The sequence below is a fragment of the Aythya marila genome (genome assembly GCF_965140915.1).
Source record: "Aythya marila genome assembly, chromosome: 8".
Lineage (NCBI taxonomy): Eukaryota > Metazoa > Chordata > Aves > Anseriformes > Anatidae > Aythya > Aythya marila.
The window spans coordinates 1,370,013-1,392,419 of NC_139049.1; the positions used below are offsets into that span (position 1 = coordinate 1,370,013).

The window sequence follows — 22,407 nt, forward strand, 5'->3', positions numbered from 1 at the left end:
AGCTTGCTTTTGAATGCAGGAATAAGAACAAAAATGAAAATGTGTGATATGTAATGTCTCATGGGATCTTATAATTGTCAGAGTGGGACAAATACTGTTCTTGTAGCATGGTGGTTACAGTAACTATCCAGCTACTTATGACCTTTTCTAAAATTGTCATGAAATACTATGTATACTAACCAAAAGCAGGCTACTAGACTTTTTTTAAGGAAAAAGCAGGACAACTAGAGAATAAAGTTTGATCTGATGAATGCATAAAAAGCAACTGTTATATGGGTAAAATGAGGAACTTATCATAGAATGGTTTGGGTTGGAAGAGGCCTTAAGGATTATCTTAATTCCAAACCCCCTTGCTGTGGGCAGGGACACCTCCTGCTAGACCAGGTTGCTCAAAGCCCCATCCAACCTGGTCTTAAAAAGTTCTAGGGATGGGGAAAATGTGAAAATGAGGAATGTGGCTTTTTCTCTCTTAATGGAGTGAAGGAAGCAGAACCATCATCTGAGTGTTTAGAACTCAATAATGACCTAAGAAGGTGGGTCAAGACAGGATATTCTGTAATTGTGCTTGGTGAAGGTCTTGCCTAGCTTAGTGCTGATGTTATACATTCCAAACCACAGTCTCTCTGCCATGCCAAAGTACCTATGTGTTCTACTCCAGTGCAGCAATATATGCTAGACAAATGCAAATTACCACAGCTTTTCCTTGAAGTACTCTTTAATTGATTCAAAATGGGATGGGGGAAAATGAACATTTCATGATTGTATGTAACAAAGCTGATGCACACTGGCAGAAAATGCAGTTGTGTGTTTGTGCAAACCTGAAAACCACTGTTAGAAAATGCACTTCTAAGCTAAAACATAGTGTTGGTGGCTGCATGACTTCTGTGAGGTGACTTCGTGGAGACACATGAGTAAGGAAGTACATAGCTGTAGCTGCTTTTTGCTAGGTGAGACAGTGCAGTGTAATGCTGTTTATTTTTAGGTCAAATGTCTTCCTATAAGACTATCTGTGGAGGTGGGGGAGGTAGAGAATATCTTTCTGGACTTCAGTAGATGAACCTGAATGAGGAAGTGTGTTTCTAGGGAGACCTTACGTGTCTCGTGTTTCTTCAAGCCTCTTCAAATATAGCTGTTTATAACCTAAAGAACTGAACTTAGTAGTTCAGCGCATCTAACTAAGCAATGTGAAAAAAAAGTGCCTTGGTTAAACTGAGGACATGCCTGTGACTACAGTACTGATACTTTGCTAAGAGAATTAGGTCTAGATATCTTTACTGAATAGTATTCTTTTTTTTCCACCCACAGGTTAGATGTATAATGAAGATCTTGAAACAAGTGGATATACATCCTTGCTGAAGATGTCTCTTCCAAGCCAGCAATGTTCCAAAATTGTTAACCCTCCTCCACCAGAATATATAAACAATAAAAATGGTGGTTGTCAAACAAATCAATTGCAGTACTTACAGAGAGTGGTCATGAAAGCCATGTGGAGACACAACTTTTCCTGGCCATTTCATCAGCCTGTAGATGCAGCAGCACTGAATCTTCCTGTAAGAACCAATTTGGAAATGTAATATTTCACATACTAATACTCCAAGACTTGTGAATTAGCTTAACTTTTTTCATGATACACCAGATTATGGAAGACTACTGTAACATGTGAACTGTTTTAATTACTCCAAGAACTTCCAGTAGAAAACTACTTTCTCTCTGATTCATACCAGATGCTGCATCTTTGCTCCTTTTCCCTTCTGAGACTGTTGCAAATCGGTATTTCTGTAAGAAACATGAACAGCACTTAAATGGATCTTTTGGAGCTTCTTAATAAAGTACTGGTTTAGTCATATTTCTTAATGCTGTTTATAATGAGTATTTTTCTTTCACTCTTTATTCTTAATGGAAGTGGCCAACCTCTTTACATGGTAAATACTTTTATGATGGAACAGCAGATCTGATTGATCCTAAGATAAACAGGCAAATTTAGATTCAGTTTGATGTGTAGAAGTAATTACAGTTCAAAGTGACTTGGAGATCTTGCCCTAAAGCTTCTAAAGGAATTAAATGACTGCAAAAATGGGGAAGAAAAAGGAGATATGGTATAATCATACTACAGTGGTAGAACATTCTTCTTGGAAATGTAAGGTCATGTTTAAATTCCTGTCCCTGTTCTGTATTGCCCTGTGACTTTGCCAGGTACAAAAGCAGGACTTAACACATTCCTGGACAGCACAGAATGTCTTGTGACAAGCTAGATATACTTAGACTCCATTTTTGGATCACCCCCATCTTTTTCTGTCAAATGAAGACAGTGAAATGCTACTGTGTCAATTATCAAATAGCCTGGAAGGTACTGCTTTTGCTAAATGAGTAGAAATTTATGAAATAAAACCATGGCATGGTTACTTCAATTCTTTATTTTCCAGCTTAATGAAATGTATTTACATCTCTCAAATCTCCAAGACTAATTCTACTAAATTATTGGTTCTGTTTAGGCAAACAAAAGCCTTTACCTGCAACTGTTTCTTATGAGAAACTAATTTGGTCAGTTTGTCTGAAAGCAAGGTGACTTTGTTATCTTACCTTTTTTCCTTCTTGGAAGGAACTGCCACTTATGGTTAGAGGTAATTCAATCAGAATTGTGGCAACAAATGCAGCTGGCCTCAGGCCTGTTCTGCCTCTCTGGATTTCTAAGCCAGAAGTTTGTGTTCTGAAAGTATGAATTAGTTCACTTGATACAACAAGCAAAACTCTGGCTTCATGGCAAGGATGGTGAAGGCATTTGACTCATTTGCCTTTCTTCTTGTTAGAAAATGCAGAATTGATGATGGTTATTAGTTGCATTATTTAAGTTTTCCTGTCATTGCTTTGGTAAACTCCAAGTCTGTGCCACGATGTATTTAGCTTTCTAATTTCACTGAAACAAATTGTTAGAATACCTTCAGAAGCCTTGTTTAATAGTTGCTTTACACAACTGCCATATGTATGCATGTTTAGTGGTGATATTCCTATCCTGATTTCTTAAATACAGTGTTAAGAATTGGCTTCATAATCTTAACTACAGGCTTGTAGCAGTGCTGCTGACACAAACACAATAGTTCACGTTCCTATTGCATTTCAGTCTTCTTGCATCCTTGCAAGACTATACCTGAGAGCAGAGGCAATATGACCCAGTAGATAGCATTTGATAAGCGACAGTGAAAACTTGGCTGCTTCTCCATTTTTGTCAGCAACTAAGTCATTGTATGTCTTTTAGATTATTTTTTTTCCCTACTCTGTAAGTTGGAGTGCTACTTCAAGTAAATGGCCTTAAGATATTGCGTATATACTTTTCATAAGTACTACTACAAGTATAGCTCTGGACCCTGTGGAAACAATTCTTTGGAGTTTTGAACACTCTTGATCTTACATGAAAGAGTGAGGAGAAAATAGAAAGTGAAGAGTTCCTGAACACTTCTATGGTACCTATGACTACAGTGCAAAATTTCCATTCAATAAAATATTCCATCCAACACAATGAAGTTCTTCTCTTGTAATTTACCTTTCATAACTGTCAGATTCTTCATGTCCTAATACTTAAAAGATTTGATATGTGACTATCTCTTTCAAAAACTACAGGATTACTACAATATTATAAAGAAACCTATGGACCTGAGCACAATTAAAAAGCGTCTGGAACATAATTACTATGCAAAAGCAGCAGAATGCATTGAAGACTTCAAAACTATGTTCTTGAACTGCCATATATATAACAAGGTATGTGAAACATGACCATCTCTTACTAGTAACCAATGAGATTGAATACCAGCCAGTACTTACAACCTGCATGCTCCTTGTCAGTGTCTTTTTTTTTTTTTTTTTTTGATGCTAGTTGCTTTGAAAAGGGGGAAGGCTTTGCTCCTAGGTTTAACTGAAAGCATAAGTGAAGCCTAACCTGCTGTGACAACAACTGAATGCATAGTCTTTACTGCACAAGTATTCTGGCAAAATTTCTAGGCATTGTTTACACAGATCCTGAATGGCCCAATGTAAGAGCTAAACAAGTTCAAGGCCAGCTATACTGAGCTATGCTCCACTACTCCATTAAGTTTATCTAAACTAACCTACCTTGAAGTATGAGCATCTGCCTGAGCTTGGATATTTGTTGGCTGTGCCTTAGTATCATCTTTGAGCTTCAACATCTTCCTTCAGAACACAGGAATAAAAAGAGAGTTGCAGCTCTACCCCCTTTTCCCTTTGCTAAGGGAAGTATATGGACATATGGTAAGGAGCACCGTGCCCAGGGACAGTGAGGGAAAGGGTCTATTATTTCATCATGAAAGCAACTTCTATTAGTGCTAGAGGGCAGGGATGATAAGTACCTCTCTGGTACTGGTGGCTTGCTTCAGTCTGGTCAATACAGACTATGGTTAGTTGAAGAGGTAGCACTTTATTGCAACTTCTGCACTCAGAATGTTACCAACTGTATTTTGCAGCCAGGTGATGACATTGTGTTTATGGCCCAAGAACTAGAGAAAGTGTTTATGCAGAAAATAGCACAAATGCCACCAGAAGAAAGACTACTGATTCCCAACAAAAGAAAGAGAAAAGGAAAGTCATCAGAAGGTAAGGGCTATATATTGAATTGTTAACATATTAAAAAAGCAAAAGCTGGGAACAGGGAATCCTCTAACTCCACATCTCAGCCCTGGAGTAGTCATGATGCTTTCTACCTCTCCCAGAACATATCAGATGAGAAACAGTGCTATGAAGCTTTAGCAGATTCAGTGAAGGCATAATATTTTCATAGCTTCTTTTTTCTACTAATTAAATATATTTGAAAAGGGGAGAGAGAAGTCAGAATTGGCAACTTCACTGGTAGTGTAATAGCACAGTTTCACAGGTGAAATCTTCTTGCCCACAAGAAGAAAGATTCAGTCAAGGCATCTCAAACTTAGGAGAAAATTATGTAGTAGGTACTTCAAGCTATATTGGGAAGCTTAGTTAAGAGTCCAGGAGATCAGCTGCAACTACTCATCACTGACTGTCTTTAATTGCTCTTGTAATTTCCTTCACTACCCTGAAAAATATTTCACTTCTACAAAGTGATTGCTTCAACATCTAATTTTTAACACTGCTAGAAAAATATTACTAGAAGTAGGACGTCTCTACGATGTCTCTTTAATCTCTATTCTGAAGTTAATCCATGGTTTTCTTGAAGCCAAGTATCCATAACCTGGCACAATAATCTAGCTGATGGGGCAAGTAGAGAAGGACAACAATGTTGCTATACATAATGCCTTTGTATAGCTTGGGTGTAGTTCTATTGAAAACTGTCCACTATGATCATGAAAGAAATTAACTGTTGTATTTAAAGCATAACTTAAAACTTTGTTTTAAAATAACCAGAAATTCAGCAGCCCAACTCTAGAACCTCAACTAAAGAGAGCACAATGCAGAAACAAGCTGACAGTGGTGAGCAGCCTCCAGTGATGACTCAAGAGCTACAGCAGGTTACACTAACTCCTTTGTCTGCAGCTCAGCTGACTTCTTCAATGCCAGCTGCAGTCCCTATAACAAAAGTAAGTTGTCTCAAATAACCTTCAGAAAGGTATTGAAATTACTGCTCCAGGTAATAACAGCAAAACCAAAGTAGCCATGCTTATAGCATTGTCTTTTCAAAACTTCTACTGTGATAGAAGATATCTAGAGGACTTAAATTGCTTATTCCCTGATAAATAACAGGGCTAATACTAATTTTCAGAAATATGCAGAAACTGGGATAACTGCTTGCTAAGTCTTTTAAATATGGTTTAAAGACTGTTTCTTTCTTAGAAACAAAGTAAATTAAGATGTTCATTCTTGAAGTTCTTTCGTCCTTCTGCAGGTTTCATCTTGATTTAAAATTGTTCTTGTGGTCTAAATAAAGGCTTTAGTAATAAAATAAAGCTTTTTTCTAAGTTTTATTAACTTCCTTTTTTTTTTTTTTTTTTCCAATTTAAACCAAATACTTGATTCCCCCAAATAGCATGTTTAACTAGCTGGGAGAGGTGTTTGTAGTCCACAAAAGCAAATTTTTATATGAATTGTATGTGAACAGCGACAATTTCAATCAAATAGGCTTGTAATGGATTAGCTTTATCCTCCTCCAATGAGGAACAGGCATGTGCACCAGGCTTTCCAAGAGGGTTTTTACACACTTACACTGAACAGTTTGACCATAATGGCAAAGTACATGCATTTCTTCTAAACCCAATACAACCCAGGGTACAAATAAATGACAATCTTGTACATAAATCCCTCTGCTAGGTTTAAAATAAAGTCACTTTCTCTTCCCATGGTATTCATCTTGTGGGTATCTTATAACTTACTGTCTTCTTGATAGGTTGTGGGTAGCTTTTAACCAACCTACTTTTCTTTCCCATACATTTCAGATTAAGCTTGGCATTGGCTTGTAATGCCTTGTAGACTCCATGTAAACTTGTGGATATACCAAGTTCTTCTAGTTTCATTACCTGTAGAAGTTTTGACAGTCTAGATTTTCTCGTGTAGTCTCAAAGCTGACCATTCTCTCACTGTTCTGGATGCATGTATTTTAAACTACAAAATCTTACCTTTTTCTAGACAAAAAAAGGTGTGAAGAGGAAGGCTGATACCACAACTCCTATGACTTCAATATTCAAAGCAAGCAGTGAATCTTTGGCAACGTTTAATGAAAGTAAAGCTATTAAAGCATGTAGAGGTGATGAATGCATGATACCAAATAAGCTTCTGAAGAGGGACTTGCCAGATTCTCAACAGTCACATGGGTTTCTTAAAAAAAAATCTGTTATCAGAACAGGTAAAACATTGTAATGAAATCCTTAAAGAAATGTTTTCAGAGAAACATTTGGCATATGCATGGCCCTTCTTAAAACCTGTAGATGTTGCATCCTTCTCACTTGATGAGGAGCAAGAGATCACCAAATGTCCTACAAACCTAGGAACAATTAAGGTAAGGGAACTGGGCAATTTGTCTGCTTAAATCCAGTGCCATTACTGTAGTTATTTTAAGTCTTAGTTGAAGAGGTGTCATGAAAGCAACTTCTGGTTTGAAAGAAATAATGGGCATAAAACCTATGTACAGTTCGTTCTTCCAGGAAGCCACAACTTACTACAGAAAGTCTGTCTCATTGTGACTATGTGCATGCTGACTAATCTACCTTGAAAAAGCTAATTAAAGATGTGGTGGGAATTACCCTTCTCCATGAAGTGTTTCCAAGCAGGCTGCTAACAAAACATATTAAATAGCCTTCAGTCTGTCTGCACAATGCTGTTGCTCTCGCTCTATAAAACTGCAGTTTCATAATGTTTGCACCTCAAAGTCCTTGGAGTGCCCTGGAGCCTCAAACACTGGATATCTGTGACACCTTCTTACTTTTTCTGTGAAAAGGATCCCTTCTAGAAGGAGATATTAGCGGCAGTAGCTTAAAAATACTGGGTAGATCCATTGGGGTTGAATTATTTACTACAGATCCACTGTTGCACAAAGGTACTTCTGAAGTTAACCTCTAAATGTGTTTAATTTCCTTTCCTTCAGAAAAAAATGGATAACTTTAAATATAGAGATATACAAGAATTTGCCACAGATGTTAGGTTAATGTTCATGGACTACTACAAACGTAATTCTCCAGACCATGAAGCAGTTGCTATGGCAAGAAAACTTCAGGTGAGTTATTGTTTAAGTCAGATTTGAAACAAAATAGGAGTAAAGATTCCCTTGGTCATCTTAAGTCCTGAAGTAGCATCTACTAATGTTACTAATTACTATGTTGTGTAGTTCTAGAAAACAAGCAGCAGCTTCACAATGCTTTGAGAAATGAGCTGTTTGTTTCTAAACTTAACTCTTTAGGATGTTTTTGAGATGCACTTTGCCAAAATTCCTGATGAACTTGCTGCAAGTGTTTCTTTCCCACTACACACAAGAGAAATGAGAAAAGTTTATTCTAGTGACAGCAGTAGTGATGACTCCTTGGAAGAGAAATCATCTGAAGACTCTGAAAAGGAGAGAAGAGCGCATCTTGCAAAGCTTCAGAAGCAAGTAAGCATTAGAACTCAGTGTGTGGTTGCTGAGTGTAATCTCTCTGATAGTGCTCTTACAATTGTCCATCCGAAGGCTTAGCATTATGAATCAGTATTTACAAAATTCTACAGTCATCTTGATTTCTTAATACTAAACTTTACCTGTGTTTGAAAACACTTGCAAAGATTTTTAATCTGGAAGTGAATAGTGCCTCAGCAAATACAAACTATTTTTACTAAAGCATGAGTCTAGTGTTCTTGCCTAGTGTCTTTTCAGATGAGATTTCTTTTGAACAAAAATAAGACTGTTGCCATGATACCATGGATGAGAGCATCCAGATACTCTGTATGCAGCTTAGTGGCATGTGATTCTAAATGTCATTTGCTTTGTGGTTGAAGAGCTCTGGTATTATGTTTAGTGTTTCAAGGTGTAGTAGTTCCTTTAGGTAGTCATGAATATGCTTTTAAACCTCTTAAAAGCAAGTCATTAAATTCTACTTGAGAAAGCTCACTATGAAATAAAACAAAGGAATTTCATGCTGATGCCAATACCATAGCTTTGTTTCACTGGCTAATAGCGGTCTTGTTTTTGCATGAGCATATCACTCTAAACTACTGCTGTATCTACAATCCAGGGAGAAAATTAGCATTTGTCCTGCTAGTTAAGTTTTCATTATTTACCAGAGTAGTGCATATCCTATGAATTTGTGAAATGTAGGCCTGAAGGTAAATACTATTGAGAAGGCTCTCTTTTAGAATTTTATTTGAGTGGGATTAAATTCTAGTTCTCATTCTTTATTCATCTTTCTAATCCCTATAAGACTTAAACAAACTTGCTAGGTTTAGGTCTTTCTCTAAAGCTTAGTTATTTTGTGACATGATATGGCTAGCTGGAGCAATAGCTGATGTTTACAGATTGAAGAAGCCCAAGCCCAACTCAAGTTAGCAAATACAGGTATTTGGGAAACACATGAATGCTTAAATTAAAGAGAAGCTGCTGCATTACTCCTGCAGTGTTTCTTTTTTTTTTTTTTTTTTTTTTTTTTTTCTCTTCTTCATAGTATACTGGAAGACATGCTCTTAGAAATGCGTCCATAAAATAAGTAGCTTCTTCTAAATACTTAGTCTGTGACTTTGTTTAAAGAGTAAGATGTTTGTGGGGGGGGAAAAACATTAGAAAGTAAATACTATTAATATCCATTTGGATGCCACAAGCCTCCTGTGATTTATAGGAACAGATAATAGTTTTCTACTATGTTACTTAAGACTCAACTTTTTATTTTGGTTTCGGTAGCTTAAAGCTATTCACCAGCAGCTACGGGCTTTGACCAGAGCATCCTTACCTGGACTGAAAAGGAAAAAAGGGAAAGCTAAAAGGGAAAAAAGGAAGAACAAGGCAAAATCTGAAATAAAAAGCCGCATTCAAAAGAAGAAAGACTTAAAACACAAGTGGAAGAAAAAGCAGTCTTTAAACATGTAAGTGTGGGGGACTTGTGTGGGTGTTAAATTATTTTAAACTGCTGTTACTGTGGTATACTTCTTGTTACAGACAACCAAAGAAAACCACGCAGCAGATCTTGTTGGCACATAAGTCAGAAGATGATGGTGCCAAGCCTATGAATTATGATGAAAAAAGGCAGCTGAGTTTGGACATAAATAAACTCCCTGGAGACAGACTGGGGAAAGTAGTCCATATAATACAGTCAAGAGAACCTTCTCTGAGGAACTCTAACCCTGATGAGATAGAAATAGACTTTGAAACTTTAAAAGCTTCAACACTCAGAGAACTAGAGAAATATGTGGCAACCTGTTTGAAGAAGAGACCAAGAAAGCAGCATGGTATGTAGCATAAATAATGCTTTAAAAATGTCTTATTAGACCAGTTCTCTGTTTTGCTGCAATGTTAACTTCTGTTTCATGTACAGCTAAAAAATCAGAGAAGTCAAAAGAACAATGTAATTCTGAGAGGAAACGAGAGCTGGAGAAGAGACTACTGGATGTCAATGGTCAGCTGAACCTGAAGAAAGGAAACTGCAAATGTAATGTGACTTTCATTCACAACAAATAGCTTAAAGTGTTGTGCCTGTGTACTCTTATGCTGTTGGGGATTTTCTCTTCAGAATATTTGGGTCTTAAGCTTCCCTTCGTCAGTCTGAAGATTGTTCCTAGGGTGTCACAGCAGCAAATTAGACAGGACAAGTAACTCATTGGAAATATCTGCCTTATTTCTTGTACCTAATCCTTTATTAAGGTAAAGATGGTAGATCTTGCTTCTGCAGTAGAAGACAAGATACAACAATGGGGCTGGTGAAGTTGATGTCAGGCATGCTATAGCTGATGGCCAATGGTAAACTGAGAAATCCAACTAAAGACTGTTATCTCTACCCCTAATCCTATTCTTCTGGATTAGATGGCCAAAGCCTAGCCCAGTGCATTCATGTGCCTTAAAAGGCTAGTATGGGTTGAATAAATTTAGTACCAGAGCTGTTTCTTTAAAGAAATAAGCAATACCTGTCACTCCAGTGCTTTGACATGAATCTTACAGTGGTCTGGTTTTGATCCCTTCACAGTGTAAGGAACACTGAACAAATCCTTTACCCTGACATATGAAAACAAAGAGGAGGAAAAAAGCCCTGCAATTTTACTTGTTTATAATTCACTTTGTCTTGCAGAGATCCAAGAATAACAAACTTATACTGGTTTGCCTGCAGACTCACTATTGCCATTGTGCTAGCAGAACTTCTGTATCGACAGCTGTCTTTAGGCCTACAGAATTGCCTTAGGAGACTCAATTCAGTTTTTCAGGCAATAATGCATTTCAATATCAAAAGCCAGACATTCAGTACATCCTTGACCATATTGACAGTAACTGATGGATCTCATGCAAGGAATGAGAACAAATCAATGTGGCCATTACTATTATAGATCAAGTTGCTCCTCATTAAACTAGTGAGTACTACTATTGCCCTTTATTGGATAGCTATTAAGCTCCTATGTGAAAACACTTTTCTGAAGTGATAGAAGCAGTCTTGCAAGGCATAGGCTTGTGTTCAACATAAGCTCAGGCAACGATTTTCCTGTCTGGTAATACACAATGGCTTGAAAACATCCTAGAAAGAACAACTGTAAGAAGCAGCTAAAATCAGTTGCTAAGACCCTTGGGAAAAGGGTGGAAACAGGCTAGATGATCTTTAAAAGTGACACTTGGCTTCTTTAAAAGGAAGAGCTTAAGCAGGCATTTAGCAAAGACATGTGTCCAAGGAAACAGGTATGTGGCTTCTTTTTGTTAAAACTTCTGTTGGAGCAACACACTTCTATAGTCAGAAATCTTTTTTTTTTTTTTTTTTTTTTTTTTTTAATATAAACTAAGTTAAATCAACCCTGCAGATGCAAAACAATTAGATGGTGGTGAGGTGGCAAAAGATACAATATGATGATTTGGGGGTACATATGGCTTGGGAAAGAAGAGTTATCTATTGATAAAGGCCTCAGTGTGCAAGTTTGGCAGTGGCAACAAACAGAAACAGACTTTCCAGCAGGAAAACTTCTGGGGAAAATTCTACTTGAACTGGCTTAGCAGAGGCTATAACCTAGGATTACAAGTTGTGTGGTTACAGCTCCTCAACTTAATCTCGTTGATATAACTAGCTTGCTGCTGGTAAATATCCCTCTTCTATAAAGATTTAAAATCTACTGCTAAGCTGACAGGGAAATGGTAGAAGACCAGTGGGAGCACAGACCTGCTAAGGTGGTTCCTAGTCTTGTATGTGAAGACTGATTGCAGGGTTCTGAATTCTTCCTTTTTGTCCTTCAGTTGAAAGCAATGCTGAGTCTGGTATTGGACCAAGCCGACTGAGTGACAGCAGCAACAGTAGCAGCTCCTTGGACTCTGGCAGCAGTACCAGCAGTGATACCAGCAGTGATTCTAGCTCCTCAGATAGCAGCAACTCTGAATTAGGTCAGAAAGATTCCTTTTGTTTCTGTTCAGGCAGAATATCTGCCTCTGGACTTAGTACCTACTGTTCCAAATGCTTACCAAGAATCTGTCATTCTTGTTTACTTGTTCCATGTTGAAGGCTTAATTCTAGTGCTATTAAATGAATGTCTTTAAACTGAGTTTAAAAAAAAAATGAAACTTATCAATGAAGAATTCTAGATTAAAAATCAATGAAGAATTTTAGATTCTTTTGCTAGTAAGAGGTCTGTATATCTAACTCGGGCATCTGGCTATCAGGCTATAACTTGATTGTTATTTTACTCATTTTTGAAAGCGTGATTTATGTTCATTGTTCAGTATGCCACACAAAGAGAGCCTTACCTTGTTGGTGAAGTTTAGTCCTTAAGCCTAGGGACAAAAGTACTAATACTACCAACTGTAGAGCCAAACTCTACCCTGCTGCTTAAGTTGTCTCAAGCTTGTTCAAGGGACGCTAGCATTGCAGCATCAAAGCATTGCAGTGATGCTTCTAGGATGCTTTGTCTGTTTGGGACAGAATAGACTTCCTGAATGTGAGGTGTAGATACCTGTACGTGGTAACAGTCTAAGGCTGGATGAATCCCGTGCAGGCTTCTTCAGCATGGAGAAGCAAATGCAGTGTAACTGTTGTAGCAAAGATCTTGCTTAACTTTATCAAGTTCAAGTATTCAAGATAATGTTTCTTTCCATGTGAGGTTTGGCTCTCTGGGTACGATTGCAACTTATATCTTGTATGTGTGAATAATGCAATGTATGTGGATGACTGACTTTCTTTTCCTTCCCACTCTTTCTGCCCTCACTGTGTTTACTGTTACAGAAACATGCTCAAAACAGATTAAAACCAGGCAGAACTGTCCAATTTCTATGGAGCTACCTCAGGTAAACTGACTGAAATGTATATAACGTTTTTTCTCTAAGCAGTTACTTGTTACATACAATGTTATTGGAAATCACATTTCCCAAGCTCTACTCTTTATTTCCTGTTAAATTTATGAGTATAGCTTGAATACTACTTGTTACATAGGACTGACTGAAGTAGATTAAAAACTTGTTTGTTAAAAGTAGTTTATTTAGCTGTACAGAAGCTGAGGTACTGGGAGAACTTTTGTTTTACTCCTTACAAACACAAACATTGTGGTAGCTCACTGTTGGATGAAGGAGAAGGGAAAACATAAGGAGAAAATGCTTTGCCCCTACTTTCCCACCTACCAAAAAAAGCCTTTCCAGCTTAGTCTTTGAGTATAAAATTGACTACTGTGCAAACCTTGCTTATTTTTCCCTGCTTATTTTTTATATATGAATAACCTCACTTCTACACACCTTAATTGCATGAGTATCCTAGGTATTTTCTGCTATATTTCTGTGGTATCATTTTGAGCAACAGCAAAGTTGTATGAAGAAACACTTGATGCCTCTAAGATTGAATTGCTCTATTCCTGTATATGCAGTGGGTGTTAATTCCTGTCAGGGTTGTCTCTGCCTTTCACAGCTTCCTTTAAAACTTCCAGAGATGGAGACCTCAAATTTCAAAGCAAGAAGGATGAAGGCTTTGCAATGATCTTATGACAGACTTGCTTTCGTATAAAGTACTTAGTTTGATATAGGAATCCAGCCTGTGAATTTGCAAGGATGAAGAAGCATCAGCTGAATAATAGTCAAAGACTTGAGGGGAGGAATTATGCAACGCTTTTTTGTGCTATAAAGCTCAGTCTCTGCAAAAGCAAAATGACGACAAAAAAATGGAGAAAACAGGATACAGGAATTAAGTTGCAGTTTGGTCAGTTACAACAATGCCAAACTGACTTAGAATAACAGCAGACATAATACTTCACAACAAAACGCAGTGTGATCATTTGGTGATTTTCTGTATCTATCAAACAAAGGTAGGGCAGTTTATTTCATAGGGCTTTGTCACCTAAACTCCTTAGTAACACCGAACTACAAATACAAGGGCTATTAGATCCTATAAATAGTTGAAATGAGGAAAGGGGTCAAATAGTTACTAAAAATTAAGATTTGACTTAGTAATTACTTCAATCTCCTTCCAGAAAATACCACTGGGCTTACAGAAGATGCCCTGTGATGCTGTTCTGCAAGTACAGCCCTCATCTTCTACCAGTAGCTTGCAAACTTCTGGATCATCTGAATTGCACCAGCCATCTCCAAGTGTGCTACAGAGGCTTCAGACCTTACAGACTAGATCTCTTAAACCACCAGAACAAAATGCCCAGTCTCCCTCAGGTAATATCTTTATGCAAGAACCATGCTATTTGATTAAACCCTGAAGAAGCAAGGGGTGGCAGAACTGATGTTCTTACTGGCCAATAGGCTTATCTTAAAGTTTTGGAGGCATCAAGTGAGTAATAACACAAGTTCTTGCAGAGTGTAGATTATAAGGAGCATGGTGTAAATAAAAGTATGATCAGATAGAATTTGACATTACTCTGGCACTTATGCTGGGGCAGAAGAGCATTAAAGCAGGGAGATGTGTTCCCTCCCTCAATAAAGAGAAGCAGCAATTGGAGACAAAATGGCAAATGATGCCTTAATGAATCTAAGGTTACAAAAAGTATTCAACTTCCTAGGGCAGGAATTAAATGCTTAAACCCACCACCACTGAAGTTAACGTCAAATTCAATATTAACTGAATTTGAGAGCCTCAGGTACTCTGAACTGGTTATTGCTTGCTATCCAGATATATCAAATGGAAGTTGCTTAAACTTGATTAAGTAGCTGTTCTTTTTCCCTCCATCACATCAAAAGGTCTACTAACTTTGACAGTTCTGAGGGTTTGAGTAAAAGACAGTTTGAGCTAGTTGCTGATAATTTGAAAAATGAATTTAAAAACTAAAAAAAAATAAATAATAGAAATAACTGTCTTACAGTACAACTAGGATACACAGCTTCACAGCTAGTTAATCCATGACTGTAAACAGTGACCTAATTTTGAGATGTAGGATTATACTTTGCAAGATATGGGGAATCAGTCACCTTTATTTTCTTGGGTATTATCACAACTATGTGCTCTGCACGATGTTCCAGGCACCCAAATGTCCGAGTGCTCCTAGGACAAACTAGCCTTTTGTCACTCAATATACATCCTCTTCCAGAGGTGAATGTATCTCTCCATCACATTCACTTCAAATAGCTTTTTTTAAAGCACATACTTACTCCTTTAAATAAGATGTGATGTAATACTCTAGGCTTGAGCATGATGCAATGAGGTTGCTTTAGATCTATAACAAAGCCCTTACCTCTAAAAGACTACTAAATAAGTAGTTCTCATCCTGTAATAAGAACCTGAATTCATGGGCTGCAACATAAAGGGAAAGTTGGCACTATCAACTTCAAAATGTACTATAAGGCTTCCTTTATTTCTCTTCAGTGCTACAGGCTAAACTCAAGTAGCCCTGGTAGACATAGTCAAAAACCTACCCTGTAAACCTGCAGTTGTGCAAAAGAAATGAGCAATTAATACTGTGTTCTCGCTCTCTAGAAATATCAATCCCTGTAAGTTCAACAAAACTCTGACTTAGGAGGATAGCTCCTGTGTAAATGTTGCTTTTCTTCCTGCTCCTAAAGGCATAGGAATTGGGGCTTTCAGGATTATAGATCAGATGGTGAAAAATTCAGTCGATGTCTGTCTCAATACATACTTGGAGAATATTCTGGTTAGAAGGCCTCTGCATGTGTTGGACTCTACATAAGGAAGCTATTGTTATTGTAGCAACATGATCTCTTCAATCTTTGGGTATTAAATTATTTCTCAATATGGTCTCAAACAAAGCTGCTTTAGCCAGGTTTTAATACCTTTATTTTTATTCCATGGGTTGAAATTAACTCTTCTCTTGGAGCTATGAGTACAAGAATGTTTTGTCCCTTCTTGCAAGAAACAACTACCCATTATAATTTGCATCCACTATCTAAGGTCTCAGTAATATTGCAGTTTCAATATCTTCTATTGTTCAATGGCTACTCTCCTATGCACTCCTGCACAGAGAAAAGGTACCACTGAACTAAAGTAATAGAGCTGTTCTCTATCCTGATTTGTAGAGGAGGGGCAAACAGCTTTACAAATGTAAGAGCTGCCTTCTGTCACCTCCTATCACATCATACCATGTTAAGGGTTAGGAGCTTATATCAGTTTATATTTTACTTTGTATGTTGCTTAGAATCTGAGCAGTTCATGTTATAAATCCAAAGTGTTAATTTAAGAACACACTTTGACTCCCATAACATGAATTAAATCTACTTCTACCCTAGTGTTTACAGAAGCTAGAGGGGCAACAGCTTACTGCTCTGATTCCCTATCCTTCATATTGTTACTGTATAATAACCCATATATTAAGCAATCCAGGGTATATTTTGAAGTCTAATTTCCTCTTCCAGGTATGCAATATAACTTCCCAGGTTGCCAATGCTGATTGAGTAAAGCTGAGAAAACAGCTACTATACACAAATCAAATAAACTTCAAAAAAAGGACAGTGAGAGAACCACTGATCTGCTATCCTTAAGTCAAGAGCAAAGTATGTACCATAATAACTAATTGATAACCAAGGCTATCACCTTAAATGTACAGAACCTGGCTTAAAGAAATAAAACTTCAAATGTCTGTACACCACTCTGTTTACAAAATAATGGGATGCTGTGCAGTTCTCACTTCTGTTGACTTGCTCCTTTTTAAAAGGAAGTTAAAGAGATGCTATGTTCTTGTTCTGTATTTGAAATATATAAAGCACTTGACTTTGATTAAAGGACTTAACTTTCTGACTTCAGTACAAGGGATAAGTAACTCAGTATTCCAGGAACTTTGAGAGCACTGATCCTCCTCTTGCTGCAGAAATCCGGCCTTTGAATTGTGTTCTGCAGAAGCTCTTTAGAGCTCTTTGCCCTGTGCCTTTGGATTGAGAGTAATGTGCTTAACTCTTCACTCTGGGACAAACTTGCACTTCTTACAAGAGAAGGGGTTCACTAAAAACTGCAAAAGACTGCATTGGGCTTTGTGCATATTTCATACTGAAGACTGAGCTGGACACTGAATCTCAAAGCTGAGAACCAACTGTTACAGACATTATTTTTGTTCCTTCTTCAGTCTTCCCTCTCCTAACAACTTGTATACCCTTGAACAGGGCAGGGAACAAGCTTCTGAAAACCTGATGAAAGTAAAAGGCACAGCCTTATCACTGAGCTCTTTAACCCTGGCCAAAGAATAGTTCTTGAGTTACATTTAACAAAAAAAATAAAAAAATAAAAAACTTGATAGTCCCTGATCTACACATCATCCATATACATACTAATCCATTTTTTTAAACACTTGTAACAGCTCAAGCAAATAATCATTCCTTAAGTTTCTAGGCCTTCTAAGACTTGAATTCTACCATGAGACTATCAAGATCCTGCTTTTCTATTTTGTATGTAAAAGGACTGGGAAAACAAGCAGGAATAAAGCTTGTGGGAAGGGTAGGGGAACGTAAACATAGCCCAAAATTGACCTTTGCATACTTAACTGTTTATTGCTTAGTCTTTATTCCTCTTAATTTTTATTCCTAACCTTCACATAATTTCTCCTGCACCACTCTCTCTTTTTCCATTCCTTGCTATTTCAATTTTGCATGTGTATAGCTGTAGAGGGACTCCTGTGTTTAATATATAAGTACTCAATGAGGAGACTTTGCCTTTGAGTACATATGAAGTTCAGCATTTTGTTGCACAGCAGACCTTTTAACAGTGTTGAGTGAGTGGTTACGTGCTATCTACCCCTTCCATAACAGTGGTGCCTTCTATAATAGTGTTGGTTTGACTGTTCCTGCAATTATACATGCCCCAGATGTTCTCAGCTTTATCTAAGAAAAACCTTTCCATTATTAACACCTCGTAACAAAGACCAGAAGCACTGGGCGGGGAGGGGATGACACATTGAATTTTGGCTGGTATTTGTTTTTTAAACAACAAAAGCTTTGTCAATCTGGAACTGCGAATCTAATCTATTTTTCTATCTATTGATGCAAAGTGTAGAGTGCGCATAGGTCAAATAGATTTTTAGGATGGGTTACTTAAAACACTTACTGAATTTTGTAGATGATCCTACTGTCAAGCATTTCTGTAAGGCTACCTGCCTATGAAATGATCTCTTGAATTTAGACTTGTTATGATTCTGGTGCTGTGTATCACTGAATTCAGTGGTGGTTTATTAAAAAGATTTACTTGTGAAACTGTTATCTATAATCTTTCCTTAGATTAAGGGTTTGTCAGTGAGAGGTTCTGTAAAGGCTGGTATGGCTGTAAGCAGCTTCACAATGCTTCAAAATCCACGGTTGTAGATGCTTTGATGCAAAGCTTCAGATTCCTGCATTATTTCTAGAGCTTTAACAGACATGACTGTGAATTAAAATGCATTTTAAGTTTGCTTCAGGTAGGTCTTCGTGGTAGGTATAACAGCTCAACTGAAATTTGTTAGAACCAAGAGTTAATTTCATATCTGTAGTTGAACTGAATCGGTTGGACTCGATGATCTTGAGGTCTCTTCCAACCTAGAAAATTCTGTGAAATTCTGTGAAATTCTGTTCTTTTCTCTAATCCAAACTGGAGCAAAGTGGTCCAAGCCAACTTAAAGGCGAAGAAACATACCTGGATCTGGGAGCGTTTCTGTAATTTTGAACCAAATGGGAAGAAAAACCTACACTATGAATCAAGTCACTTTATAGAATGACTTAATATATTATCTTTTAAATTTGAGGTAGCATAGTCTGTAAAATCAACATAAGTGAAAGCCCTTTTTTATTTTTTTCATCAGGTTATTGTAACACACATAATGGTCAAAATGTTCTAGAGACAAAATTCCAATTTTCTCCAGGAAAGGTAGGTGAAGTCTTGTGAATTCATGTTTTCTGGAATTAAAAAATGGAGAGGTGGGCTTAAGAGATTGGATAAGAATAGCTATAAATGCTTTAAATGATAAATGACTTTTGAAGTATTTTGCTACAAAATCTCAAAAATTGATGTGTAAATGTTTAGACTACTGTATTTACATAAACATTCTAGACAAGCAAGGATGTTTTGTTGCAGATGGTCCCAAATAAGTCCTTCAAAACAATATTGTGCTAATGTAAGATCTAAGCAGATAATGAACGACAGAGTAAAAATAAAAACACCCTAGTATCTGTATTATTGCTTCTTCTATATCTTCCTTTTCTGTTTATCTTGGTTTTCCTTTTAAATAACTTCAGGATACAGGAATTAGGAATATAGATTCCTGGGTAAGCTTATGTAAAACGAAGATGCTTCCAGCTCCAATAAAAACATCCGCTGAGAGTTTCAAACAATTCAGGAAAGTGGCATTAGAGAAAAAGGATGGGCAAGACCAGGAATTAAAAAGGCCTCTGGTGCAAGCTGAGAGGGAACCGCAAAACCTTCCTCAAGAAAAAGAGAGGTTTGTAACCACATGTTTAAAAGTTATTTTTTGCTTATGTGTTACCTATGCACAGGTTCTACCATCTGGATAGCTGAATAATTTTGTGGACTCTCTAAGAAACATAAATCCAGCCTCAGGCTGCTTAGTTGATGCAATATGTGTCTCGCATCATGAATAAAGATACAAAAGTGTTGAAGAACCAAAGCTTTATAAACGGTACCGTTATTTAAAATTCTATAATAAATACTGTTAGAGTGGGCGCTGTTACAGTTAAATAAACTGGCTAGTGACACTAACTAGTGGAGCATTGGCCTGATGCTCCACAATTGCACTTAGAATATAAGAAAATAAGTGTACTAATGCAATTCAGCAATTCACTAATGACTGGTTAGAACCTTTATGGAATCCATTAGGTATTTATGTATTACTCGATTAGTCAGAGGAGAGAAAATTAGCAGCTTTTGAGTTAATAAAGGCCATAGGCATGTGTATCTTGCTGTCCAAAACTTTGATCCTGGGTGGCTTGGCTATTCAGGAGTAAGTGGTTCAGATTAGGCAGCTGCCAAGTGTCAGATAACCACCCAGTACTTCAGGTAGTTGTACCACTCTGAGCACAATGGCATGTCCAAAATGCACAAAGTTGTTTGTTTTTATTTTTCTCAAAACGTAGTCAAGAAGCTACTGTTGTAGTATTCAACACTAATTATTGGCAGCCACTGTTTTAGTGAGTGCCATGTAAGTATCCCAGCCTGTGGTCTATTATTAGGTCTATTATTAAGTTCAGGGGGATAAGTGACTGCCTACTAACTACGACATTGCAGTAATACTGTGAATAGCTATGTGCTATGTTATTGAAACTTGCTGTAGAACTTTCCTCTTTGGTACTCTTTTTTTTTTTTCCTTGTCTGTTTTTCCCTGTTCTAGAGTCAGTGCCTCATGCTACTGTCCATCACTGGCTGTCTTAGGATCATTTGTTTAGAGTGTGTTGGATCTCGCTTGAAGTCCTCCTTCTCCTTACATTAGCACTACTGCTTTAGCAGGACTTGTTAGAGATAATAGTACAGCCTATACCTAACAGCTACAAGAGCAACTGTTTTAGTTGGCAGTGACGGTTCTTTCCCTCCTCACTGACATGTAGCATAACCATTGTCAGTTCCAGGTAGTTGCCAGAGCTACTGAATCTTTTCTTTTTCAATTTTTTTTTTTTTTCCAAAGACCTGACAGTTCCTCTTTGCACTTTTTTGTACCTTCTATAAATAATTCTTTGCAAGTCTTTAGGATGATAAAGATTCCCTGGTGTATGATACTGCTTTTTGTCCAACTACACCATTTTTAATGCAAGAGAAGTATCTATGGAATGACATCAGAGATGCTTGCCTGAAGTTAGTGAAATCAAACTCAAATAGCTAGTTGAAAAGGAAGAAGTTGGAAGAATAACATCGCTGGCCAAGAAAGCAACAGAAAATTAAGTTTGTATGTTTTTCAAAGAATGTGACTTAAACTAAAGTTTTGTGTAGCATATATATTTAAATCCTGTGCACATATAGATGGGAAATGTACCATGGGCAGCCTTATCACACAGCATAAAAATTGTGTGTGCTGTATATCTTGGGAAGAGAAATTATGAATTAACATGTAAAATGGAACCACACCAAATGCCATTCACTGATTTATGTGCAGATTCTGTTCAGTTGCACAGGCTTGTTATGACGAAAATAAGTGACTTCTAGCATATGTTTGTCCCTTCTCCTTTCTCTAAAGGAGCCATGAAGGCACAGGATTGAATGTCATAGCAATAAAAGACTGCGAGTCCCCAAAAGAAGAGGATAAGACCAAACAGCTGCCAGAAGCTCAACCATACACTCTCAGTCAAGACCGTAACTTGGCTAGAAAAATGGAACAAGAACGCAGAAGGAGAGAAGCAGTAAGTTGCTGACTCTTAAAACATAAAATAAAATAAAGATAGATCAGGCCTTATTTTAAAGGACCTGGGCAATTGAAACTAACAGAACTATGCTACCTGAAGAGTTAGTCCAGAAAATGAAACTGAAGACTCAAATAAATCTTCAAGTGGCATTACGTGAAAAGCTTGGTCTTGTTACTCCTATAAGTTTACAATAATTAATTGCACAGTAACATCAAAATGCAAAGGGAAATCCCTGCCCTGTTAATAACTTCAAACCTCAGGTCTTGCAGGTTGTCAGTCCTTGTCAACATCAAACATACAACATGTCAACAAAAGCGCTAGCCGTTCTGTTCTCTGAAATATCAAAATTGAGCCTTTATTTAAACTGACTGCATTTACTGGTATAGGTAATGAATGGTTTTTATTTGCTATGTTTAATTTTTTTCATAGTGTTGTACCACTGAATTTAAGAACTACAGTGTGATGAAGATCATACTAGTTTCAGAAAAGGTCTTCTGAAGCTTTCATCCTGTTCAATGCTTTTCAGAGAGGACTTCAGCAATGTGCTTATGCAAACTTGTAGTAACAGGAAGCATACGCTTTTTTGGAAACAAGTTTTGTGGGTTGTTTTTAGATCTTTATATTTGGCCTGCATAGTATTCGTTACTAACTGGTCTGAAAAATACACCACTTTGCTTTCTTGCAGATGGCTTGCACAATTGATATGAACTTGCAGAGTGACGTTATGGCAAGTTTTGAAGAAAGTCTTGAATGAAAGCTGTAGTTAACGTAGAACTTAACTTTGACAATACTACCAACCACACAGCTTTGAAAATGTACTAGTCATGAGTTTAAACATTGTCTATTTTAAAGCGCTTTTAAGCTCTTGTAAAATGCTTAATATTAAAAGCTTGTTCATCGGCACAAGCATCATAAGATTTTTTTTTTCTTGTTTACAATATACAGCAATCTAGCCCACTGTGTAATGGAATGTAGTTGTTTTTTTGATTAATGTTACATGTTTTGAGTGCATACATGAGAAAATATCAGCTTCTTGATTTTTTTCTCTTTTGCTT

General features: G+C 37.1%; 1 protein-coding gene across 1 annotated transcript; it reads left to right on the plus strand.

Annotated features, from left to right (window-relative positions):
* Positions 1–1,358: 1,358 nt before the first annotated feature.
* BRDT (bromodomain testis associated) lies at positions 1,359–22,106 on the plus strand (the record flags this gene model as incomplete). Its single annotated transcript, XM_082766036.1, is given in 18 exon segments — positions 1,359–1,550; positions 3,616–3,753; positions 4,473–4,602; positions 5,386–5,558; positions 6,601–6,804; positions 6,806–6,970; positions 7,556–7,684; positions 7,868–8,056; positions 9,332–9,513; positions 9,587–9,876; positions 9,963–10,076; positions 11,852–11,995; positions 12,831–12,892; positions 14,062–14,254; positions 18,808–18,872; positions 19,241–19,443; positions 21,187–21,349; positions 22,038–22,106. Coding segments are annotated over 18 exon segments (2,805 nt in total).
* Positions 22,107–22,407: the final 301 nt, after the last annotated feature.